Source organism: Dermacentor variabilis, chromosome 9 (assembly GCF_050947875.1).
Source record: "Dermacentor variabilis isolate Ectoservices chromosome 9, ASM5094787v1, whole genome shotgun sequence".
NCBI classification, from domain to species: Eukaryota; Metazoa; Arthropoda; class Arachnida; order Ixodida; family Ixodidae; genus Dermacentor; species Dermacentor variabilis.
In genome coordinates, this window is record NC_134576.1 from 91,881,868 (window position 1) to 91,909,226 (window position 27,359).

At 42.5% G+C, this 27,359-nt stretch overlaps 2 protein-coding genes across 4 annotated transcripts in view; both read left to right on the plus strand.

Annotated features, from left to right (window-relative positions):
* LOC142558446 (uncharacterized) overlaps positions 1-27,359 on the plus strand; it is a 92,677-nt gene that overhangs the window by 28,584 nt on the left and 36,734 nt on the right. The window contains exons 7-9 of the mRNA XM_075670580.1: positions 1,090-1,156; positions 1,579-1,958; positions 26,752-26,902. Coding sequence (XP_075526695.1) covers positions 1,090-1,156; positions 1,579-1,958; positions 26,752-26,902 — 598 coding nt within the window. The remainder of the gene's footprint in view (positions 1-1,089; positions 1,157-1,578; positions 1,959-26,751; positions 26,903-27,359) is intronic.
* On the plus strand, positions 11,885-26,579 carry LOC142557128 (uncharacterized). 3 transcript variants are annotated; one of them, XM_075668769.1, is made up of 5 exons: positions 11,885-12,225; positions 17,327-17,367; positions 17,757-17,821; positions 20,535-20,597; positions 24,990-26,579. In XM_075668769.1, the coding sequence occupies exons 1-5, from the start codon at positions 12,160-12,162 to the stop codon at positions 25,094-25,096; spliced, it is 342 nt and encodes a 113-aa protein (XP_075524884.1). In that variant the 5' UTR covers positions 11,885-12,159; the 3' UTR covers positions 25,097-26,579. The 3 variants fall into 3 exon arrangements, with proteins under 3 accessions (XP_075524884.1, XP_075524886.1, XP_075524885.1); XM_075668771.1 differs by lacking the exon at positions 20,535-20,597 and having other exon boundaries at positions 24,990-26,578; XM_075668770.1 differs by lacking the exon at positions 17,327-17,367 and having other exon boundaries at positions 12,155-12,225.

A 27,359-nucleotide genomic window follows, 5' to 3' on the forward strand; every position in this document is an offset into this window, starting at 1 on the left:
ATCAGAGATCAGCCTTGAGTACACGTGGATCCTTCAGTTTTCTTGGAATTTATATCGCCTTATCTCAGTTATATTAGTGCCTCAAAACACGTGTTCAATGGAACAGGATGCCGCCTTTGGGACACCAAATATTTTGTTCCAAAAGCCATAGGTGTGCTAATAAAAGCTGCTTCAGTTTATTGGAATATGTTGTTGCTGAAGTACCAAAAGACTCGTGTCATTTTATGGCACTGTAATAGGACAAATGCAATGAATGCACAGAAAACTGCTCTGCTTGACTTTATTGACTATTATTTGTGATAGCACAACCGCAAACTATAAGAAAACATTTGCATTAGATTCATTAGTAAGCACAAGTTGACAGAGAAGGAAAAAAAATAAAACCAGGCAATATCTGCACTAAAACAACCATACATATAGATGGCTTAATGACAATACATTTTGTCTCATCATCATTTAGTCTCCATTTCTGATATTCATAACTTGCATGGGTCCAGAATGTGGGTGCTTCTTTTTCACAGACTTCTAAAGGAATTAGTACGAAAACTGCATGCTACAGGTACAGATGACTACTCGTTGAAATGCGTGCATAGCTTCAGCAGTGCTCAGATCATTTACTGTTGTAGCTGAACCCTCCCCCCCCTCACACACACGCCCGTGTACATAACAAAAAGGTTGCAGTTTAGCCCTATTATGTCAGTGCTGTGTCATTAGAGCTGTGTCACATAAGTAGTGTAGATGTTCAGTTAATGTCAAACATTTGTGTTACAAACTACTCTGTGATAACTTGTATATTGGCTGTAAACTTGAATAAGCCCAAATAAAGTCTGAAACACATTGTTAGGTATCACTGTTGACAGCCATCCATATTAACCATGCAACAAATGTGCACACTGAACAGCAGTGCGAAATGGAACATGTGATTTGCATTCAAGACTGCCTAGCTGTCCCATTTGGCTGCTGTGAAATCAGACGCATGCCAAGGGACATTCGTCTTGCCAAGTGGGGTTCAATCTCGTGAAGTTCAATCTTGCAGGTCTGCTGTAATCAGTCAGGTAGTTGTCCATTTCACACTTGACTGCACTCTAGGTTGCAGAGCAGGTATACATCTTGCCACTGACATACACTCACCATTCAACGAGGACAGGTTCAGCACGTGAGTGCCTCATTCTATATTCACAGCTATATGACTTGGAATTGCAAGCAAACACTCATTGATTTGGGAAGCTTTGCTCCACATGTGTTGCTTTTGACGTGTGGCTGCTAGGAAAAATTTTGGCAACATTCTTTTCCCTCTCTAAAACGTTGCACATTGTAGTCTTTGCCCATGCTAACATGTTAGAAATTCCCCCATCAAAGGAAAAAAATTCAGTACACTAGTCCGGACTGTTATCAGCACACAAAGCTTTAGATGCATCACTAGTGTCCTTGCTGACATGGGGACTACATGGTAAGCTGCAAGAGTTGTGAATTTGGGCATGTTTATGTGCAAGTTCTATTCCTTGAGTACTGAGCTGAACCTTATACTGGCCAACTTCACTATTTAATTCCCTTTAATTTTCCTCTCTTTTTGCTGAGAATGTGCCATTTTGATTTGTGCAGACTCTATTGCTGTGGATCACTGCCCTGAGCAACAATCTCTTCTAGAATTGCACATAGGAGGTCACAAGAAGGGGAGTCTGCGGCGGTGTCTTGTGTGCGGCTACACCACAATTTTCAAGTCGAGCATGCAGAATCACCAAAGAAGACACACGGGTGAGCGCCCGCATCAGTGTGACTACTGCAGCAAAGCTTTCACACGGAAAAACAACCTCATTGGGCATCTACGCATGCATACCGGCGAGAGACCTTTCCCTTGCCACCTCTGTCCCAGTGCCTTCACGCAGAAGAGAATCCTTGAGGCCCATATTCGAACACACACGGGCGAGAAGCCATTTAAGTGTCGATTCTGCCCGATGGTGTTCACACATAAATGGCAGATGAAGAAGCACGAAGACACGCACCCACTGTGTTCATAGGGCGGATATGCTTTGTCACAAGACTCAAATGGTCCGGACTAGAAACGCTGAAGTCTGGCCATTTTTGAGCGGACAAGTGCAGTGCATACAATGTGTGCTAATGGTAGCGTCTGCTAAGTATTACATCCCTACCTTCTATGGAAAGAGCTTAACTTTCAAACCAAATGACGTTTGCCCTTCTCACAGGTGCCATGGTTCCAGCCGGAGAATCGACTGTCAACATATTCGCCGTATTGGCAGAAGCACGTGTGCCTACATACATGGCAGTGTTGTGACGTCATGGAGGAAGGAAAAAATATAAAAGGGAGCATTACGTCATGCAGCCAGCCTTAGCAAGTGAACACTCTGTGAAGCCACAGTGGTGGCCCAACACGTGACCTCTTGTGTCGCAATCACAGGGCAAGAATCAAGATTTGCCAAGATGTTTGGTTCCCAGTAGCTGTGCCAGTAGGTTTTATTCGGTGCGCGCTTGTTCAGATGTCCTGCATTCAATCTGCTTGCAGAGCGGGAACACTAACACCATCCGCACGCTTTGACGTGCGATCAAGTGTTGGACCACCAGTTTGGCTTCAATGGCATTGCGGTATGCTCCCTCCTATCTTTTTCCTTCCTCCATGTGTGACGTCTCCCAGTGACACGTGGCTTCGAGAAATATTAAAGGGAATATCAGTTCTTTGTTTAGTATGTTACTTCAACAGATTAATTACAATTTAGAAAAATAATAAAACATACAAACCAAATGTATTCGCGTTTCGTTTTACTTCGTACTGTAGCAAGAGAGATGTACTTCCATTCCGTCTGCTCGTTACCAACCTTGCACATAGAGAATGAAACTGTGTCATTTTCTACCGTGTTCCAGTGCTGCAATCATGCTCTTTCATCCTCTCACCTCTGACTCAATACTCGTGACTGTGGCACTGACTTGTACTGCTAATCAGTTGTTCTTGTAAAGAATGGTTGCGATTGTCACCAGAAATGCGCCACGCTGCAAGAATGTGCGCAAGAGAGAAAGAAAAATGAAGGCTGGGCCCATAGCATATTTTTCACGCGATCCTCTGGCTCCAGTATGAGCAAAAGCAGGGAAGGCATATTGCTTGCAGAGGCTAGACGGGGAAAGTGGAGAGAGTGTCTGTATTGGCAGCACTGACATCAGTGGTTGGCGGTGACGCTCACCTCCTGAAGTCATGGATTCGCAATACTTCAAGTATTTCCATCTCTGGTATTAATGAACTAATCTGAAGAAATGGCGAGGTTGAAAACTCCTCAGAGGCTGCTTAGCACAAAACCAAGATTTCCTACGTGGCCTGGTGAGGGGCCCTTTATTGATTGCACTTTCATACTCGCTCTGTACACAGTTGCGATTGATGAGTGTGACTAGATACAACTAAAAATATGGTAAGCAGTAGATGCGGGTGTGAATGTACGATTGCATAGATGAAAATAAAAGCAATTGTCCACAAATGTGAGCTTGTGTTTGTCCATTTTGCAAATTAACCTACGAGATAATACCAGACAACACCAAACATCCTAAGGACATCCAAAACAAGTACTAAAGTCTCGCGTCCAAATAAGGAAATTGTAGGGATGTCCTATGGGCTTCTGCAGAAGGATACATGTCCAGTAGATGTCCTGGCATAGTACTTGAAGAAATGATGCACTCTTTCTAGTGTCATTGTTTGTAACAAATACTTCATGAGCCATCCCGGTATACATTCCTTCTTTGTTCATGCTCAACTTAAACTTGTGTAACCCAGCACAAATTACATACGCTAACTATAATTTTCTATATGAATTCTCCTGCAGCGTGGGCTTTAGCAATTACGCAGTATGTGTAACAAAAATCACGGGATAATGCTACATTAGTAATTTCCCACATTTATAGAAAGCTCAACCTTGCGCACTGTATTGGTTCAATGTGCTGCTTTGATTGCACACGACAAGTTCAATGTAAATAACCATTAATGGGCATTGAAACTGTCCGTGTGACAGACCCTACATACAGGCTTTCCATTTGCCAAGTTCTCCAAGAAGTGGCAAGCAGTTCTGGCTTCATTTCTTTTATATTTGTATATATATATATATATTTAGACACGTCTTGCCACGACTGTTGTCTTGTAAGGTGAAGGCTTTTCCCTCTTTTACATCTGTTGGATTCGTGACCTTAGTGCACAGTTTGAATGGTGCCAAGCAAATAGTGCTAGGTCATAATGTTTCTACCACAAAACTATGCTGCAAGTATAGGCGAGCCCCTACTCTTTTTCTGAACTATGATCCACGAGTATTTAATTAATGTGAGATGCTCAATTACACCTGATCCATCATCATGTTTGTCAGTGACATTTTATTCTTTGAAGATTAATTACGACCAATTTACCTGACTTCAATTCCTTTATCTGTAAGTATATATACATATATATATATAGGGCAAGTAGTGACCCCGGATCCAGATCATGAGACTGAAATAATCAGAAGAATAAGAATGGGCTTGGGTGCATTTGGCAGGCATTCTCAGATCATGAATAGCAGGTTGCCATTATCCCTCATAGGAAAGGGTATAACAGCTGTGTCTTAGCAGTAGTGGCGTACGGCGCAGAAACCTGGAGGCTTACGAAAAGGGCTCTACTTAAATTGAGGACGACGCTACAAGCTATGGAAAGAAGAGTGATGGGTGTAATGTTAAGGGATAAGAAAAGAGCAGATTAGGTGAGGGAACAAATGCGAGTTAATGACATCTTAGTTGAAATCAAGAAAAAGAAATGGGTATGGGCAGGACATGTAATGAGGAAAGAAGACAACTGATGGTCATTAAGGGTTACAGACTGGATTCCAAGGGAAGGGAAGTGTAGCAGGGGGCGGCAGAAAGTTAGGTGGGCGGATGAGATTAAGAAGTTTGCAGGGACAACATGGCCACAATTAGTACATGACTGGGGTAGTTGGAGAAATATGGGAGAGGCCTTTGCCCTGCCGTGGGCAAAACCAGGCTGATGATATATATATATATATATATATATATATATATATATATATATATATATATTTATTTTTTTTTGAGCATTATTCATACACTTCATCTTCTCATTGGTACATACTCATCATCACCATTTTGGGACTGTGTTGTGGGGCCGGAAAGAACACCAAAGTGTTGGGCCACCTTATCAGTAGAAAAGATGGCGTTCGACCAGATCCTGACAAAGTTGCTGCTGTGATTCGGTTCCCCCATCCTAAAAAATCAAAAACAAGAAGTTTCTTGGGTCTGGCATCCTACTTTCGCCGCTTCATCAGTCATTTTGCTTCCATGGCATCACCCCTCCATAAGTTGCTGATGTCAGGCACTGCTTTCACTTGGGCAGATGACTGTGAACTTTCTTTCCAAGCCCTCAAGCAAGCTTTAACATCCAACTTCATCCTCTGTCACTTCAATGAGAATGCACCAACTTGTTTGCACATCGACACTAGTGGCCATGGGATCGTTGCTGTCCTTCTACAGTGTGATACCACTACATGAGAGAGTTGTCACTTATGCCACTCGCACATGAATGGCTGCCGAATAGAACTACTTGATAACAGAGCAAGAATTCCTTTTTTTATAGATACAATTTCTGGTCGAGATTTTAGTAGGGTGGGAAATGAGCAATACATTATTTGCTTTTCATTTCATGCAATTTTCATTGCTACTGTTTTTTCAAGATTGAAGGACATTTGCCAATTTTCACACCATGACACAACCCTTTGAGACGCTTGATTTAAGAGCAGCTGGTCAGATGTGCTTTTAACCTGAGAGTATAAAACACAGTCATCTGCGTATAGTTTAATTTTAACTGGGATGTCGTAACAATTTCATTTATAAAGATGAGAAAAGAAAGGGGTCCTGGACGACACTGATACTTTACCTGAGCAATGCTGGTCAAAAGATACAAATTGTTGGCGGTCAGTAATGTATGATGAAATCCATGATATTGGCTTAGAGTTTTGTAGTACCAAGCTTAATTTATAAAGCACTTTATTGGGAGAAACTGTATCAAAGGCTTTATGAAAGTCCAAAAAGATTGCATCAGTTTGATTTATATTACTTATAGAAACTGCAAAATCATGTTTAGTTTTCATTAATTGAGTTTGTGTAGAAAAGCCCCTGCAAAACCCATGTTTTTCTTTGGTGAAAAGTTGTGCCCCTCGATAAATACTGAAATGTGCTCATGTATTATGTGCTCCATCAATTTGCAAGCGATTGAGATTAATGATTTGGGATGGTAGTTTTTTTACACAGCATTTGCTGCCATTTTTGTGTAGGGGTATCACCTTAGCTATTTTCCACTCTCTTGGAACCCCTGCCTCCTGCAACGATTTCGAAAAAATTATGTGAAGGTACTTTGCCACCCACTCAGCACACCGCTTTAAAAATTCATTCGGGATGTCATTGGGACCACATGATTTTTTTATATCAATACTTAGTAGCATATTAAATATGCCCTTTTCGCTAATGACCATATCGGGTATGGGCAGAAGAAAGGAGCTGAAATTGGGCATGAAATCATTGTCTCTAGTGTAAACAGATTGAAAATAATTGTTAAATGCATTTGCTATTTTTGAGCAGTCTTAGGTAATTAATTCAGCCCTCAACATCAAAAGTCTTGCAATTGCATGATGAAGGAGCAACCAGACGCCAAAATTTTTCTGGGGATGCTGAAATAAGATGCGCCAATAGTACCCCATGGTAATTCTGTTTATGTTTCACAACTTGATCTCTGAGTTGAATGGTTAAGGTGAATATTGTACTCAAAAATTCGTTAGAGTTTTTTTTTTTAGTCTTTTCAATTTCCTTCTGAGCTGTCGCGTAGCTCAAGTTATCCAAAGGTTCTTACTTTTCTTTTTTTACAATACTAGGCACAAAACGATCAACACATTTTTTTAATAATATCCTTTAAATGGTCCCAGAGATTGTTTACATTACTGTCACTGCTTGAAAACATATCAAAATGAAAGGACAACATGTCTGTTATTGAAACATCATCTGCTCGCAAAAAGTTTGGAAAATGACAGTTTGTTTTATTTGCGTTCATAGATACGCCAGAGAGCATTAGTAGTATCATCTGGTGATCAGAGATGCCGGGATAAATTTCGCATTTAGCATTAGAAGCAGGAACACCACATATAAAAAAAAAGTCAAGCGTGGATATGCCCTTGTATCCTAGTAAAGTCATCAACAATTCGTAATAGGTCGTAGGCAAATACCTGGTGGATAATTGCTTTGCTTGCCCTGTCTTATTGCTTCTGAACTGTCAACGAGCTCCAGCCATTGTTAGGTAGGTTGAAATTGCCAGATAAAATAATGCGATCCCCTTGTTTTACGTGAATGCTCATATATTTTTTTCAATTAAACAAGATCGGCAGGTTCAGAGGAGGGTGGCCTGTAAACAACACCAATAATGTACATAACATTTCTGCGATAAGTTTTACAGAAAAGGGACTCAACGTTAGGTACATCATGCATTTTAATAATGTTCAAGAATGTTTAAAAAGAATGCAAACTCTGCCTCCTCTAGCTTCGCGGTCTTTCATGAATACATTGAAGCCAACTTGTACAAATTCACTGTTGAAGACATCATTCAACCACGTTTCCGTTAGTAATGCAATGTCGGGATCGTGAGAAAGTATATTACCTATCAGTTCAGTGGTTTTTTTAATACTCTTCTGCTGCATTTTATGTTTAGGATTCGTAATGAAGTGCAGGGTTGTGTTATTGGTCATTTACTGGACTGTTCATTTCTTAAAGCAGGAAAGCTGCTGTTCCATCCCATCAATTCTTTCAGTTAAGGCAGTGATCTTTTTTTCATTTCTTTTTGTTTGATTTGGATATTTTCTATGGTAGCACTGATATTATTTTGGCCAGAAGTGATGTGAAGTGAAGTTTATTTTCCCTTTCCTACAAAGGAGGAAGCCAGGGCTAAAGGCTAGAATGCTTGAAGAAGGCCTCGGCTCCCCTGTGCAGTCCGACATCAAAATACACAAAGAGATAACCGAAAATATAACTATATATAAATGCAAAATCACCTGCACTTGCAAGTGTTGCATGATTCATTTATTTAAGCATACTAAAGTAAAAACGGCGTTACACCAAACCAAAACCAGAATCGATAAGATATTTCTTTTTCCTTTTTAAACATTTTGAATGAAACATCAAAATCAACATATGTCGACATTTTAGTAATAGCCGCAGTTACTTGATAATTTAATTTTTGTTTGCCATAGTTAGTACTTATGTGTCTTGAGGACCCGATGAATTTGTTTTCGAAAATAGTATGTGTCATTAGACAAAGTATTGTTTTGAGTGTGTGACTTGTTGGCTTTAATATGCTGCAGCAAATGAAAAAGGTAGACTTGGTTCGCTTTACTCGAATCGTCACTGCGAAACGGCGACACGGAAAAATCTTTTGGTCTGCCATAGCAACCATGAATGCACCACAAAGCTCTCTTTTGAAGTACTAATAGTTTCTGATAGTTAGTGGTTGGAGTTGTTCCCCATACTAGAATGCAATAGGTTAACTTATTAACAATAGGCAGACTCAACCACACGGTTACCAGATTAGCTGCTTTGTAAAGACAGCTACCACTTTTACTTATTGATACTAATTTTGATACATGTGCGTTCCAGGAAAGGTTCTGGTGGAACCAGGCACCAAGAAATTTAATAAAATCAACTTCACATATTATTACGTGTCCAAAGTTGATGTTGACCTTATAGAAACCAGGAGTATTAATTGGCCTAAGAATAATATAGCTGGTTTTGGATAAACTTAAGGAAAACATGTTGTATCATAGCCAGGATTGTAAGTTACCTAAATACCTGTTTACCATAGCCTCAGCTTGGACAAGAGATTTGGCTGTAAAGAATATGTTTGCGTCATCAGCATAAATAATCATGTCATGAAGATAGCAGTTGCATCAACATTTCTTTTTCAGTCGAGCCAGGGTTAGACTCAATATCACCACATACCAACAAATCTTTGACATAGCAAAAAAAACATAAAAATGCACTTAGCAAAAAACTTGCAACTCCTCGCAATAGTTAGGGCCATAAAAAAATTTCGGCCATACCTTTATGAACGCTACTTCACTCTCATCACCGACCACCACACCTTATGCTGGTTATCGTCATGAAAAAATGTGTCTGGAAGCCATGTTCGCTGGGTGCCCCGGTTGCAAGAGCACGATTTTGATGTTGTTACGTCTCAATACGGCCAAAAGCATTAATTATACGTTTGCCACGAGGCAAACCCCACTCATTCATCAGCCCCTACCAAGAAGTCAATGCAGCATTGACACCGACTGCTGACAGCCCCCCCCCCCCCCCTCAAAGCATTACCTGACAGCCTGAACTAATGATCACCGTTAGAGGTTGCTATCACCGCTAGAGGGTACTCACACTCTATCTTCCAATCGTGGCACTCAATTTTGCCTAGGGTCAACGTTCTGGTCCATACTGCAACCACATTTTCCATCCCCTGTGCGGAACTTCTCCTGCACCTAATGCCAGGTTACGTTGACTACTGCAACTATTTAAACTCAAAAACGATGTGCTGCGCTGCTACATTTACGACACCAACAGACACCGCTGGGTACCGGTTCTTCCATGTTCGCTGTGCACACAATACCTTGAATCCTTTCACAACGACCCATCTGCTGGCCACTTGGGTTTCCGCAAAACATACAACCGCCTCCTGCTGGTCTTTTACAGCCTGTCCCATGTTCCGAGACACCTTTTGCCATCGTTGGGATAAACCTGGTCGGGCCTCTGCCCATATAATGCCAGCAGGTCATCAATGGATTGTGACAGCTGTCGACTATCTCACACAGTATGCAGAGATGTTCCTCTAAGCTCTAGTTTGGCCTCAGACGTTGCCGCGTTCTTTCTGGACGCCAGTGCGCTGCGTCATGGTGCACCTCGTGCACTGTTGAGTGATTGCGACAATACTTTCATGTCAACTATGATCAAAGAAGTACTCAGAGCTTGTGGTACAGTTCATAAGACGACATCCGCATGCCAGCCTAACAAATGGCTTAACAGAGTGATTTCATCACACACTAATGGAGAGGACATCGATGTATATCGAGCCAAACTATGACAACTAGGACATGCTTTTACCTTTTGAGACATTTGCTCACAGCATCACTATCCAACGAACTACAGGGTACTCACCTTTCTACCTCGTTTACAACCGTTCACCGACATTCACCATCGACGGTGCTTTCTTAAATGCCCCTACTGACACCTCGACCAGTATACCCGAACATGCAGTTAGTCTTGATACTTCACAAATGTCACCAACGTGCTCGCCTCAACACAGGAGTCAGTCAGTCACAGTAGATCGCAAGCAACGTTGCATCTCTTGTCGAGACATCTCCTTTCGTCCTGGAGAGGAAATGCTCCTTTGGACACCCATTCGTACACCCGGATTGTGTGCGAAGTTTGAATCACGCTTCCTCGGACCCTACATTATTACTGAACAAACATCCCCAGGGAACTATCGTGTTGCTCCTGTTGAGGTTTCTTCAGTCTGTCGTTACCGTGGTTCGGAGATCATTAACATTTCACCCCTCAAACGATTCGTTCAGCATTTCATTCCTGGCTAAGTCCAGGCCTGGCTGGCCACTCCGTGCACATGGGTAAATTAGTGTGAGCATTATTTTACGCTTCATCTTCTCATCTGTACATACTCATCATCACCGTTTTGGGCCTGTGCTGTGCTGCTCTCGCTCCACAGAATAAAGCAGAGTCTGACAGCCTAAACATTGTCTCACAATATAATTGGTTAAGCTTCAAAAGCCTAGCTTCATGCTTGCAACTAAACTGAAAGTACAATAATTACTATTAATACACTTTATCACACATGATTTGTTAAGCAACACGTGAAAGTAAAACTTCATCATTTTAATATGCAGATCATTTGGAAAGTGCTTTATGTGTTAGGTAGTCTAATGTGCAACTATGTGTGCACCAGATAAAGGTACTGTTGTGCTGTATAGCATAGAATAGCTATGATATTGGATTCCTATACTGACGATTTAAACTGTTGCATGCTAAATTTCTAAAGTGATTTTTTTTACTCAGTGGTGTTCATTTTAGTGATCATCCTGCAGAGGTAGCAATTAGTCCCACAATATATACTTAAGCCCAGACACTGCTGTATTCCAGCACTTGATTTTACAATCCTGCACCACCTGCTTTATTATAATCTCAGGTGCTCTCCTGAGGCCTCCGTTTGCTGGGTTACATGTGCCCTGCTGGAACAGTACTTGCAAAAAATCCGATCTATCGTCACGACAAAAAAACAAAAAAAAAAAACAAAAAAAAAAGAAGAAGAGAAAGGAAAGAAATTGCCTCGCAGCGCAAAAAGTGGGCCGCGACCTCTGCAACACCAGTCAGACCCTTGCCCCCCACCCCACACAAAAAAGAATTATTTATTCGGTGCTAGGTGGAATCGAACCCGTGTCGCATATACTCGGATAATGCCGTCTGAATATATATTCAAACACGATCTACGCGCGGACTTCAATGCGGTGCCGCTGGATGGCGCAGCGTGTTCAGTGGGAGGCGCGAGAAAGGAACCCGGCTGCGTACGCGACCCACAGAGCGCGTCTCTACGGTGGCAGTATAGAGGTCACTACATTGCTTCAATGCTAAGCATTAACGTCGGCATTCACCATGAGGTAGGTGCTGCCGTAATTTCTTATACGGAAGAAATGCACAATCGTTCGTGCATTATTTATTTTCAAAGCACCCGCGTTCGACGTCACATGCCTACGTTTGATCACGTGAATTTCCATGTGTACGCTCATGTGTGCCCTTATCTATTCACTTTGCTTCTTCTCAAACGAGCCAGTTATTGAGCACAGTAGCAGGTGTGGCTGAAACCGCATGGGAATCACCTGTCGCAATTTCGGCACAACCAAATATTTTTCGCACTTATTTTACGCGATACCTAGGGAAGCTGCATCGTTACTAACAGCAGGGAAGACGAACTTGACCAAATTTGACTGTTGTTATGACAGCTGCTGACCTGTCGCGTGCCAGTATTCACGTGAAGAAAGTGCGACTCAGCGACGATGCTGTGCTCCATTCCACTGTCTTGCACTCAACCTAACGATGATGACCGATGCCAGTGAAATTTTTTCAGCTTTTGTCCTCCGCATTTGTGATGAGCAGCAAAGGGTACGTTCGATTCCTGTGTTCACAGAACCGGCGCTTAAGTTCCGGCGATGCCGGCGCAGCTGGTGAACAGTGCCGCGGGTGCTGAAGCAGCACGCGCTGTGCAGGCGGTTTTGAATCAAGTGCGGAGGTACAGGCCGTGTCAGCTGCTTTTTAAGGCGAAAGCCCTACGTGGCTTATACCCCCGATGGCCTGGAAATCGTGGCGTGGGCTACAGAAAGTCATGTGAGCTCGCCTTAGGCAGACACGCGCTCGTACCACTTGTTCGCGCGTTCGTCGTAATCTTCCACAGCTGGCTCCGATGTCGCTCATCATGCCACTCGTCACGCCATTCATCATATCGGAAAGAGAGATAGATAGATAGGCAAAGTTAATTAAGATGGAGTTCATTCAGGCATTCGAACCCGCGACCTCCGGTGGTAGTCGAACCCGCAAGCTTATGTGGAAGTCGAACCTACTACCTCTGGTTTAATTAGGGCGCAGTTAATTAAGGTAGCGTCAATTAAGGCACTCGAACTCACCAACTTTGGTGAGAGAACAATGTATTCGAATGAGAATGTCAAGTAATTTAATATCTTTTGAGTGCGCAGGCTTTTGCTGTATGCTGAAGTGACTCAATTTCTTCCATCAAGTTCCAAAACATTCCCCGGTGCTGTGCCATAAACTATGTTGATTGCTCGGTCTGACAGCGCAGATAATCAAGCAAATCTGACAAGAGCTGGGAGGAAAAAGTTGCAGGCCTGCGCGGCTCACGCAGCACAGTCACAGTGTAAGCTGTAGGAGTGGCTACATAGGAGCTCTATTTTCGGTACTACGCAATACAGGTCTTCGTGGCAAAGTATCTTCGCGTTGTTTTCACATGAGCAATCTCAACTGTCCGCCCGGTGTAATGGCGAGCTGTGGCATGTCCTACTCTCTGCACAGTGGCCTGCTGAGCCTGATGTTGCTTGGTTGCAGCTGTGCGCATAGCTCTACAAATCGCTTCAGGTTCGTCCCTTGTGAGGAGGCGCCATAATGTGTACCGAAGAGTAAATACAGGTGTCCAGACTATGTGGCGCACATGTCGCATCCCTTGACCCGTGGCATGGTACGTTGCTGTTGATGATGGTGATGATAATGATGGCATCCCCTTCGAAACGCGATGGTGACAAATAGTCACCTAGCCTGCTACATCCAGGATCAGCTACATTCAGCAGGCAACTACATGTCGGGACACCTTGTGTAATATAACGGAACTGCAATGCAAAGTTTGTACGCATCGATGCTATGCGGTGCACATGTCAAATGGCACATTACAGTGGTAATGATGATGATGATTTAATGGCACCCCCTTTAAACTGGATGGTAAAAGCAGTCACCTAGCCTGTTTGAACTAATCAGGTGCATCATACATTTTATTCATTACATCAATATTTACACATCTCCGTAATCTTCTTTTCCCTCCTCAAGACTTCTCTGTCTACCTTGCATTGCTACCTATGTAGCTGCTACATGGCGAACCACCTGGTGTAATAATATGCAACTGCAATGCAAAGGATGCACGTATAGACGCTACGCGGCACGAATCTCGCATTGCAAAGCAAGTGGTACCATGTGATGCTAATGATGATCATGATTTATTGGCATCCCCTTTGAAACGCGGCTATGACATAGTCGACTAGCCAGCTTGGTTAGACAAGTGGCGTGATACGATGCTAATGATGGTGATGATGATGATTTTTTGCGTCGCCTTTGAAATGCAGCCGTGACATGTCACCTAGCCAGCTTGATTTAATCAGGTACACAATGTATATTTTTTCTAGCATTCTTGTATACAGCTTCTTGAACTTCTTTTATTTTCCTCAAACCTTCTTTAACTGCCTTGTACATGCATCATGCGCGTAGCTCTACAAATCGCTTCAGGTTCATCCCTTGTGAAGAGGCGCCATGCACATGTAGCAGATGCTACATGTGCATCTGCTACATGGCGTTCTACTTAGTTTAATAATGTGCAAGTGCAGCGCAAAATGCGCACGTATAGACGCTACGCAGTGCGCATGTCACATCGCATGTCTCCTTGCTTACTAGGACGCGTTTGTAGGGCTTTCTTCTGCTGCATGCTAGCGAGCGCTGGTGTGGCTCAGTTGGTCAAGATGTTCCTTGCTGTGTCTGCAGAATGGGCATTACACCAGCAGTAAAAACATTTTTCTTTATGCTGCACACCTCCACCCTGCCAGTTAAAACATGGATTCAGGAAAAAGGACTATATATACTCGTAATGGCAAAGTCTCTAGTACAATTAAAAAAGACAGGGACGTGACAGAGACACAGGACAGCGCTGTCATGTCCCTGTCTTTTTAAATTGCGCTAAAGCCTTTGCCTTAATGAGTAAACCGTACCAACTAGCCCAAGAATCAGCCATGTTGGACTATATATACCCTGGAATACAAATTGTAGACTTTGTAATCAACCCGAGACAATAGAGCATTGCTTTATATCTTGTCGCAACGCATTTCATTTTTGGGACATATTACAAAGAACTATCAAAAAAGACCTTCCTCTCGCATCTTATGGTATCCGCTTCCTTCCTTTCAAAAAGACAGCCAGTAATACATCATATGATTTGTTCATGTTATTGGGACTTCATTCATTATGGAAAAGCCGAATGATCGACAGACATGCTGAGTTATCTTGCTCGACAAGGTCTATCTTTTGAGAAGAGGCTGCTCAAGTGCGTAGTGTTGTTGCTACCTTTGATCCCGTACCTAAGTGGATTTTGCGTCTGGACGCTTGTGTTTGTTTGTCCGAATTTTTTACTTTCATTGGACTGCATACCATATGTGCACTTGTTTCTCATGTATGTTCAAATGTACTGTAACCATTTTGGATTGACACTACTCATAATTCCATGCAATAAAGAAAAAAAAAGTGCTAGCGTGGCTCAGTGGTAGAGTAGCTGACTTCCACACAGCGGGCCTGGGTTTGTTACCGGCAGGAACTGGGACATTTTTTCCCCATTCTTGGTGATAGCTGCTATGGACACTGGCGGCAGCAGCAGTGCACACCATCGCCACCTGAAACAGCTGTTGGAATGAGCCCATAACAGCTTGCGCTGTAAAAGCACCATTATATTCATTTCCACATCAAATTGCGATGTCGGACGCTTTTCCGGTCGTGAAAAGTCGGGAGAGGGTAGGGAGCACGTACTTGTCCACTTGAAGTGCCCACTGTGTATACAAACATCACCCATAGGTTTATTCAATTCAGCAAAGTTTTTTTGCACCTATTAACAGTGCGCTGTACCTACACCTTTGATTCCCCGAGGTGCAGCGTTGCACCCTGCAACCCCATGCTCAATTGAACGGGGTGCAAGGCAAGGTGCCACTGCCGTGCCGTGAAGCCTTAAACCTTGCAGTGAGTGGGTGCAGCCTGGCACACCATAACTGGCACCACCTGCACCTTTTCATTTGTAGTGACGTTCACCTTTTCTGATATGAACCAACCTTCTTGCGAGCATCGTCTGCATGGTGTTGTGCAACTTAGCTGCACAACCTCGCCAGCAGGTATTGAGGATTTCCTGCAGCTCGCCTGCACCCAGTCGCAATCGGTTCACCACATGTGAATCTAACAGACCTTGTTTGTTTGTTTGTTTGTTTGTTTGTTTGTCCTCTGTCACTGGCTCATTCATACCCACTATGACGGATCGGCCAAGATGCGGATAGAATTGGAAGGCGATGAGTAGTTCCAAGAAACAGGAGAGATGAGTAGGGGAAAAAAAGAAGGAAATAACAATATGAATTTAAAAAAAGAATCGTTTTGAAACAACTATAAACTCTTCAGCGGTTGAGCAAGCAACCTTGTGACATTGCCCAAGAGAGGAGGCTCTGAGAAAAAGAACTTCAGAAATTGCTAAATTCACTCCAATTTTTCTAAATGTTGCTTCTTAAATGACTTTTCTTGCACGTGTGAATCGTCTACAGAGTAACAAAAATAGTCAATTGTCTCCTCTTCACCACAGAATGAACACAGCGGGGAAGGAGCTAGACCAGCCCTGTGTTTATAAAATAGTTAAGGAAGGTATTTGACACTGTAATCGTGTGAAAGTTGCTCCAGCTTTATGAGTTTGAAGGAAATTGCTGGGCCAAGGGTATCGTTACTATGCAAAATTAGTTACAGCTGGCTTTAAAAAGTCAAGCATGATAGCACGTTACCTGAATCTAGCTGTGGTAATGCAAGCTGACATTAGCAGTACCGAGGGAAGCAAGCCACCGAGCGCCGCTCTCGGCAGGCTATCTACCATTTTATTCATAAATAATCCTTTATGCCCTGGTATCCAGACAAGTCTAACTTTGATTGGGCAGGCACAAGAGAATGGAATATATCAAATATGTGAGATTCACTATTGGCAGTGAGTGTTGAACATTAGGATGACTAATCTGTTAGGACTTCTGATGAAGGTGGTACACTTAGCTTTCTCACGGCTAATATTACCACGAGTAATTCAACTAAACATACTGGTATGAAATTGGGAATCCTGAGGGCGAAAGACCTATCAAGGCAGTGAAGAAAATGCCAATATCCGACTTCACATTTTGACACATCTGTAGCAACAATAGTATCTGCTGCACGAGTTGTTAAGTGATTGTGCAACAACCCATTTAAAATGCTATAGGAAAGATGTTTAGCATTAAAGCGTTCTTTTCTTTATAGCGGATGCACAATGCACACGCACTATACATGGCATGCTAGGCAATCGATGATGGTTGTTACAAAGTTAATCAGGATAGCCGACTGTATGTCTGTGTTATAGCATGCCAAGCTTATTCTTATCGGCTGCGGAAAAAGGTAACGATGGTGCTACAGTTTAGGAAACAGCTGTCTATGGCAGACATGATGAATTGCCTCTTACCTGTGGAGAAAAGGATCCTGTGCCTAATAGAAGGCAAGGAAGTTCTGTCTGTTCTGGCATCTGTCAATGCATGCAGTGCCCAAGTCGTTGCTATTCAAAGATGGTTTGTACAGATGTCGCACGATCAAAGGAAGCTTCATATATGAATTTGAATTTATTTTTGATGAAGGCAGCCAATAATATCAGTATGCCTGAGCTTTTCATTGCATTTTTCAGCGCCATGCTGTCTGCACTTCTTGCAATGCCTTGCGCCCTGCGTAAGTACATAAATCACAGTCTTAAACTGCTAAGCGACGAGGTTGAACTAGTTAGCTTGTCTTTTCATGACGTGTTTAACCTACCGTTCACAAAAACTACTGCCACAACGTCATAAAGGCTTTGTATATGTTATCATGATCAATGTTGACAATTAGCATTTTGCTTACCGACGCTGCTCGAGGAAAAGTTTTCGGTGAAGAAGTGAGTGCTACATATCTGCATTGGCCTCATCATCAGCTTGCCGATCCAGAGTTACACTACCGTGTTCTGTTTAGACATGCATCTGTTGGAAAGGAATGAAGACTTATTTAATCCTTTGGCGCTCGATTAGTGCGCTGAGGCATGAAATATATCTTGTTGCTTTTAATTGCTTTCTTTTATGGCTTAGATACAAGGTGTCAAAACATTGGAAACGCACCTGCATACATGGAGTCATATGGAGACACTGTGCTGGTAATCCTTGAATTATTTCTCTCTCTGGCAGCTCCGTTGCCAGATCATCTGTCTGCATTGTGAATATCCTTCTGTGGCTCTTTCTCCCACGTTTGTGGAGGTTGCACTTTCACTGCTGATAACAAAGGCACCGATGCATAGGCGTGCACACAACAGGTACTGGACAAACATGCTGTTGTGCGAGAGCTTTAGGACGTCTGGAGGTTTAGGTGCTGCGGTGGAGTGCTTGGTTTATGCAACCGCTAACAATGTGTTGGTTATGCAGCTATGTTCTCAACTGAATTATGCAATGAAAGAACCAGCTCTACCTAAACATCCCTACTGCAACAAATATAAGTGAATGGTTTCTAGAAGCACTTGGCTATTCACTTACATTGACAATCGTTGTAGATGGTTTCTGCAAAGTTATATTTTAACTTGACTAAGTGAAGTATATGTTGATTGCACTTGATCCCTTGCAATGAATCCTATTGGTCCTTGTAAAGTATGTAATTTTGAAGCAGTCTTGTTGTGGTCTGATAAACAATTTTGTAAAGGTTTGTGTGCACTTTCAGTAGCAATGTCTTATTTAGAGAGCTGCAGGAGTGAGGGTACCACGAAGAATATTTTCTTGTGGCTGATGCATTATAGGTCCACCGCAAGTACAATAGCTTTATTCACAACCGCCTCATTTTGCAAACTTGCAGCCAGTTGTGCCCCAGCATTGTCAATCATGCAAATCGAACTAAATGTGGCAGTATGTGCATTGTTTAGTTAGGGCTAAAAGGTGCACACCCCAAGGTTGTGTCTCAATAATTTAGACTTCTCAGTTAAAAAAGAATAGCATGAGTCTGGGCACAAAGTTGCATGCAATGACGCCTTTCTAAATTAAAAAAAAAATATTTTGTTTGTCGGTGGGCATTCATTGATTTACCTCACTGGTGCCTAAATTCTCTAGATACTTCAAATGCCAATGGGAGTGCAGCAAGCAGTATATCATGGGATGTGGCACGCTTGCCTCTAATGATGCTTCATGTTGTGAAGTACACAACAGGGGTCTCATGTGCTTATGTCACGAACACACAAGATCAAGCACTAAGCTTTGTTTCATTCATAGGAGGCAACACTATGAAGGCTCAAAAGACTTCTCTCACTATTTGCATTTGTGACCAAAAAGAAATGCATCACATATGAAAGAAAAATATTAGGTACCCGCTGTGTAATTTGAAGTGAAATTAGGTTTCGTACTTCTGCGTCGCACAACGTCACATATTATTACATAAATGGCGTCGGAGATTTACGCCTGCTTACCACTGCACGAGCAGACTAACGTTCCTGTGACCAGCAGTCACAATGCATCACTTGCGCCGCTACCAGAACATAGTATGTCGCCTACTAGAAGCACAAATATGCATAACCAGTGTGTGATATGACGTAAAGTTGCATCCAACAAGTAGCATTGGTAATGCATGACATAGTTACTTCGTAAAATGTTGCACGTCAAGAATAACTGCTCTGCAAAACGTGTGGAGTGAGACTTCTGTGGCCACACTGCTTCCGTAGCTTCCACAACGTTGCCTCCTATGTATGAAATGAAGTATAATTCTGGGATACTATTCCTAAAGTCACTGGATATGCTTGCTTTAAAGCATATATGGGAGCTTTAATTGCACACAGCTTCCAGTGCCTCATGCAAAATCTTCCACATTTGACCTTCTATAGAAAGAAAAAGCTTTTAGGTCTTCCATAACAGTTTCCACAAGGCGAACCTTGAACTGCCAAGCGTTAACTACTATCCAGAAGTTTTTGGAAATACTGCCTCCAAGTGACTTTGCATACCCGAAAACCCATAGTCCTGTGTATACCTTTTGCATTCTTTTGTATGCCTGCCTGATAACGTCCCTTAACTTTGAATCTAATTATTTTGAAAACTCCTGATTGTCCTAAAGATCCCATGCAGATAATGTTCCCCGAAGGACTGAGAATAGTTTGCAAGGAGATCTCGTGCCTTCTACTCACACATCTACAAGTGGTTGCAGGTTCCCAAACAGCAAAAGAGGTGGAGCAATTGCCTGCCCATACTTCCAGGTTAACATTGCCTGCAATATATACCTTAACCAACCATGCAGTTTCACAAAAAGCAAGTGCGACGAGTTCAGGCTGTGGGTAGTTATGCTTTGTTTCTGAGATACAAGGCAATTTCAGCACCTGCAGTTGTATTTGGCCCCACCTTCTCTCAACTCCATGCATGCTATTTTGTATTTTGCAATAATTTCCTTGTCATATATAAAACTTGCACTTGTTGAGTAAGAGCCCCTTTTACAGAACAAGTATTAGATATTCTGGGTGGCGAAGAAAGACAAGACTTGTATACAGCATATTTTTCAAGCATATGCATTGCTCATGAAAATTTGACAAAGTGCAAAAAAAAGATTTTAAATTTTGCATTTTTTTTTTGGTAATGGCTAGGAGATTGAGCATGATCCATTGATCTTCAAGGGGTTTACTTAATGTATTATAAGACAGCACTGTGGCTGTCAAGGACACCTTAGCAGACACATTCATATCATCTTTCTTTACCCGAGTAACCACTGAACTACCGTGGTGGGTTAGGAACTTGTAAGGTTAACACAAACTGCATTATAATAACCAATGCCACATATGGCACCCATTTTCATTGCAGTTCTCGTCTGCTGAAATATCTGCTTCATGCTCTTGTGTTTCTTTCTTGCAGATGCCACAGGTGTCGCGACACAGGGTAGCGTTCAGGCCAGGAACCCTCCAGGAATAGGGAAGAGTATGTCCGAGAGTAGGAGCGAAAAGAAGAGGTTTATTTGCATATTGAAGCAAAAATAGTCAGATTCTAGTCAGTGCTCCTCAGAAAACTGCAGCACGCTAAGATTTGGTTCTGCTGTTGCACAATACTTGCTCCAAAAACCTCACAATTCGCAGTGCAAGTAAAAAGAAAGTCACAGTTTTGCCTGAAAGGCAAAGCATCGATTGTGATAGCAAATTAGTGGATAGGTATACGAAGTAGGAATAGTAGTTTTATCGGCCGTATAAACTTCCAAACATAGCCATACTGACTAAATTAATAAGCATGGTGTCACGCACACATGAGCAAACATGAATACATCTCACTCGATGACCGCAGAAGCTCACTCTCAAAATGCTGGGGTGAGGAAGCACGTCAGCAGCAGCGAGCGAATTGACCTTCATGGCACGTCTTGCTAAGCCGCAAAAACACAGCATGTGGGAGACTCTGTCCTCGTCGCAGATGACTTTCAAGATACAGCAGCCCGGGCCGGAGCACGCGGCTGCACGGGCTGTCTCGAGTAGAATGTGCCCCCCTCCCTACCCTGGCACCGGAGCCTTGCACGTGATGGAAGACGGTGCGCTTCCTCCCCACGTTCATCCCTTGCGTATGCGAGATTGAGCTGCAATCACTGGCTCACTCTCTCACGCTTTCACTTGCACATACGACATGTGGCGACAATTTTATTGCCGTTTGACTTTATACGGAACCTCATGGCAACGCCGCCTGCAGAAATGGGCATGGAGTGTAGATTTATTGCTATCGAGATTTATCTATTGGAGTGTAGGTTTATTGTTGTTGAGGTAGATTTATTGCGATAGCAATAAATCTACCAGCCTGGTAAACATTACTGCAGAAACCAAATGCCTACCCACCAAAGTAACACCATGTTCCCGTGTCTTTCACCATATCAAATCAGTTGCAAGAAGTTGTTAGTCCTAAGTTGCCTTCAGTTGATTGGAACTCCAATAGCTCACCATTTCCCACTTATTTCCACATTAATATGAGGTGTGGCTTCAGTAGCTGGTTCAGATCTATGCTGAAAGTTGCTTTCTGCTGAGACATGCAACAGTTGTAATTTCTCTAGGCCTGTACACACCCTATTGGCCTTTAACAGTTCTAGGTTAAATGATGCAATGCATCTCGAGTGTAAGCCAGGCGCTCTTCCTATACTGTGCAGTCACGATGCACTGCATTCATCCTGCCGCTCACCATCCAATAGTTGGTGATTGGAGTTGGTCAGGGGTTCCGTTTCACCACTGTCAACCTGCGGTTAAGACTCTGGTTTTGATTTGTGGTTGAGAGTCTGGTGTCAACCAGAGGGTCGCTTGTCTATGCCACCAAAGCACCTAGAATGTGGTAACTGGCTTGTGTTATACCAGGGCGCTGCACTAAGCCAACTAAGCGGACCCAAGCCATTGTCCATCTGTGTCATCGTTAGTTGCTTGTTGGTGAGGAGGTGAGGTCGGAAGATTAAAGCAAATGAATGGTTTTGTGTTACATATTTACAAATGACTCCATGGTTATGGGAGCACACTACATGTCGGAGCACTACGTCTCGGAGCCCAGCTGAGATACACTGAAAAAGTATTTTTAAAGTAATTGTTCTGTCTATGTTCCCAGACGAGGGAATTCAATGACCTTGTCCTGGCCAATCCAAGTGGTCAACTCTTCGCAGCACTCTGCCTATCTTGTTGCACCACCTTGTCAGACTCCGCCCCTAATGTTGTGGCTTCGCTGCTGCATATGACGCCATCACAAGGCAATTGGAAAGTAGGACCTGGCGCCGTTCTCACAGAACTCGTACATTGGCTCCTTGTAGCAGTTAATTGGCTGTCCGTGACGGTCAGCTTGGGCTGCTTGCAGCAATTGCGGTCGCACGTGAACAATGCCAGATGACAGCCTCTTAAGAAACATGTAGGCTTCGGCAGACGAGTTCCACAATGACAGTGATGTGGAGTTGCTTGAATAGAGGTTCTTGACCTCTTCACAAATCTGATGCACCTTCCCTCAGGAATGCTGAGATTATCAGCAGTCCCATTACCTCCGCACCCAGTCATAACACAGGCCAGCCGAAGGACTACGTTAGAAGAAGGAAATCTAACATTTACACAACATCAAATCTTGCTGTCTGATTAAACAAGCCCACTGACTGCAATGCATTGCAGTTCCTCCTATCATTTGGACGTAGATTTCTGCCAAAATTATAAAGCTGGTACATCACCCCTGCTTAATTGTCCTATGGCTTCCAGGCTGTGTAATAAATCTAGAGTTGTCACAGTTAGTTTTGTACAACTTGCCACATTCTTTTGCTTAACATTTCGCCTGATTTTGACCTTTTCTTTTTTGCATTAAGGGCCACTCTGGCAATATTGTGAGGTCCATGGATCGTAACAATATTTCTGCTACATGTTCTCTTTGGCATGTGTAATATTGTGACAGAACGTTATTCAATTTAATTCAAAATGAATGTTAAATATCATCATACATGCTCTCGACTTATGCACATGATTGTGTGATTTTTTTTTTAATTGCCCTGTGCTTGCTGACTTCGGCACTTACTAGCTGACGGTGGTGACCGAGCAGTGTGTGTTTGCCAAGTAATCGTTTTTGCACATGTGCTCGTCTTCACTGCAAGGTTCATTCCTTGGCCGTTACACACAGTATTAAAGCACACAGAGCTCCTAATACAATGACACATAACATTCAGTGGCTTTTGTTGTTGTTGTGGTTGTTGTTGTTGTTAGATGTCTTATATTTGAACTTGATGGAAGCATTCAGGCTCACAAAGCCAAGTTTTAGTAGGCACTTGAAAGAGGACACTCTGTTGGCGCTCACTGTGTTCACAAAGGGTAGGCTCTGATGTCATCACACATAGTTAATCTTCAAGCTACCCTGAGTAGTCTTGGTTTCAATACATTGTTTTTTATGCTATTTAAAGTTAGTTCTAAGTTTCTAAGCTTATGAACCTCCTGTACTTATGGTAACGGGATCTATGTAAATTTAAGAACAAAATTTCTTCTACAGTTATCCTTTAAGGTAAATTTACACTGTAATGCAATTTCTGACTCGGTGCAGTTACTCAACTTGGTGTCGATTACTGTGGACAGCGCAAAACTGGTACCTTGCAGCCATGTCACGATTGATCTCTAGAATCAATTGATATGTGGTCCATTTTGTGAGTCTGTCTTCAGTTTTTTCCCCCACCCTGTATTTACTCTGGTGGGTCCCGTTTGTTAAGTTTTACAGGATGTGGCCAAGAGTAGCTGGAAACATTCTACAATGTGCATTGGCAGCAGGCAATGACAGCCTATTCATCAGGAAGCCCAGGAAGAAGTGGACAATGTTATAGCGAGATTTTATGCATAGGTTTAACAATGAATATCTGTGTAAAAATATTCTTGGTTATGTAGCCATGATAACCAGCATCAGCTGGTGAACAAGGCAAGGTAGGCCACATAGCTTCCTTGTCTGAATAGGCCAACTGCAAGGAAGGTGACCAAACAACTTAAGTTCAGTCATCATCATCATTATGTAACCCAATACCAGCTGAATTCATTTGTTCGATTCAAAATGTGTTACAGAGCCCTTCAGTTGAAACAACTACTTTACTTATTGCTTACTTAAATTACCCTCAGGCATTGGAGAAGGAGCTACTTGAAAAGAATAATGAAGTACTAAAAACAAAAAGTAACAGTATCCATCCAAAGCCATGCTGACTTTCCTTTTGTATACATGTGTATGTGTGTGTGTGCACGTGCAGACACTAACACGACTAAAGCATTCAACAAGGCTGGTAATACATCACATTGTTCTTGTTGGTTTCTTTATTATGAAAACTACAGCTACAAAATGAGACATAGGTGACAACACCGCACCATGTTGTTTTGTCTTCATCTCGTGTCCCGTTCCCTACCATTGGCTCGCATATTAGTTCAGCAAGGTTTCATGCGAGACACTTTTCCCATTTCTAAAGAGCTGGGGTTGCTGAACCTAAAAAGCTACAAGACCGTCATTTATCTTGTTCGTGGTTGTGTAGTTACCTTGCACTACGCCCCAGCCTGGTCAGGTTCTTAGGCTTACTTCCAGTCTTTTGTGTCATGTTCAGGTGCCTCAGGGCTTAAACCTTGAGCTCTTGTTGCTATTGGTATTTATTAATAATTTACATAAGAGATCTGCAATTCAGAAATGTGGCTTGCTGGTAGCTTATAGTAATTGTATTTGAAAGTAAAATTACTGCCATTTTCTGCAGAAAGACATCACATAGATTAAGCAATGGTGCTCGATAAACAGGGGTCAACGTTGAAGAAAACTTTCGTTGTATATATTTTAACAGAATGATTCACAACATAATATTCTAATATTTTCTTGCAGGTGGATCAATATGGTGGTTGAGTCAAGTCAGGTTCATCGATCTACAACTTGGTTGCAAGCTGGATTTTTGCATGCATCTATCCCATGTTGTTAACGTTGCACTGTAATTGCTTGGAATTGTTTAATAAACAGATTTCACAGGATGAAAACACTTTTGCAGCCTCTATTGTATTCTCATCCAGCCCTGCTTTGTATTGTGGAACTCTGCATGTATATTACAGCAATTTGATGGCAAATCTGCTTCAGAAGTTTGTGTGCATAGCATGTGACAAGACATGTAGGCCAATGTTTTTACAAGTATAAGTCTGCCCTGACAGACAGACCTGGAGGCTGTATGTGTCAGGAGGCTTGTGCATGATGTAAAATTTTTGCATCTATATAGTAGTACACGGTATGGTTTGCTGTGATGGCATTGTCATATTTACGATTCTGTGTGCCGCCTACCAAAGCATAGAAGCGTTTGCATATATTGTACACAGACAAACCAGCTGCCTGCTTTATGATGCATTTACAACAAACTTGCAACACAGTGTCTTACACTACAGTTTTATTTGAATGTTTACTTGTGCTATTATTTCTCTGTCATGAACTCCTCACTGTGTCATAACGTATTGTATAAATTACAGGACACTGGTACCTATTTTTTCCGATCATCACCATCATCAGACTATTTTTATGTTCATCGCAGGAATAAGGCCTCTTGTGCTGGCTGATTATAAGTTATGCCTGCAAATTTATTAATTTCATCATGCCACCTAGTTCTCTGCCCTTCTTGACTACACTTCTGTTCTCTTGGCACCCATTCTGTAATTCTGATAGGCCACTGGTTGTCTGCCCTACGCATTACATGGCCTGCCCAGCTCCATTTTTTCCTCTTAATGTCAACTAGAACATCGGCTACTGCCATTTGCTTTCCAATCCACACTTGTCTTTTATTGTACGGTAAATTTCTATAAGACATTTTATGCCATATTGTGTGCAATATGCATTTTGTACATGACATTGTATACTGTCGCAGAGGCCTCTGGGCTGTTGAGAAACACAGAAATCTGTCTGTCCGTTTGCCCGTCTAGTTAAAAATTGTTTTTAATGGCAGAAAGAGAGGTACTTGAAGACATAAGATTGAGCAATGAAGAAAATACTTGCCTTCATATAAGTGTTTACAACAACTCCTCAACGGTGTCTTTTGCTAAGTACAAAATCTTGCTTTGATACTTGTCTGTATTGCCTATGTAGCTTTTATATTTATAGATAGCTGTGGAAGAGAGAGTTCTTGTCACACTCATCAACTCATGTATGCAAAGTTTTAAAACTGTACTCCTATTGCTGTTTGCTCTATGCAAATAATGATGCTATTTCTTGGAGCATAAGTGCTAGGTACCACAACAGTAGTCATTGTGGTGAGAGCTTAGAGGTGAGGAAGAATGGAGAATTTATGTGCAGTTTCTTCTAGCATAGTGTGTGGCGTCATCAAACTTTGTGCATTCTCTAGCTGTTATGAGCGCTTGCAGTCTCTGTTACCTGGCAGATGTAAGAAATATAAACTGTGTCTTGAACTCTCGATACTGTAGCCCCTGCACTAAATTAAATCGTTTGTCTTGCAGGCACCATCAAATGGCAGCACAGTGCTCATCAGCACGTAGACGACAACTCTGCCACTCAAGCAGCACAACATTTATCACTGACAGAAGTTAGCAGAAGTGACATGTGCCCCTCCGAAAATGTGGACATTGAGCAGCGCACTTGCAGCTACTGCAACAAGTCCTTCACAAGGCGTAGCAACCTGACTGTTCACCTCCGCATTCACACCGGCGAGAGACCATTTCACTGCCACCTATGCCCTCGGGCCTTCACGCAAAAAGTGACCCTCAAGTATCATATGCGGACGCATACTGGGAAGAGACCGATCCAGTGATTCTTTTGTGGCATGGCCTTCGTGTGCAAGTTGTCGCGGAGGTACCATGAGCATTGCATGCACTCAAAAGGGACCGCAGCTCCCTGAAGGGCTTGCCACATAGTACTGGTGACAATTGCTGGTGGTTAGCATTGCAGAAGACCTTTGCAAGAGAGATGTTTTGGCTTGTCTTCAGTTGCTACGAGATTGTCACGCTTTGCAATATGGCAGTGCTTGCATATGCATAAAGGGATGCTGAAGCGGAACAATTAAAGCTACTTCAGCAACTTTCCAGAGGCCTGGAGAGGATGGACCCAGCTAGTCATATAGGGAGCTTGAATATTGTGGCGAGCCAGTTTGGTTTACAGATAGCACAGTGACAAACTGTGACGTGATCCTATCTGCTTAATTATGCAGTGATTTTGCAGCTGCAGAAGAGAGTATTGTGAAATATATATGCGTGACAGTGGGCACAA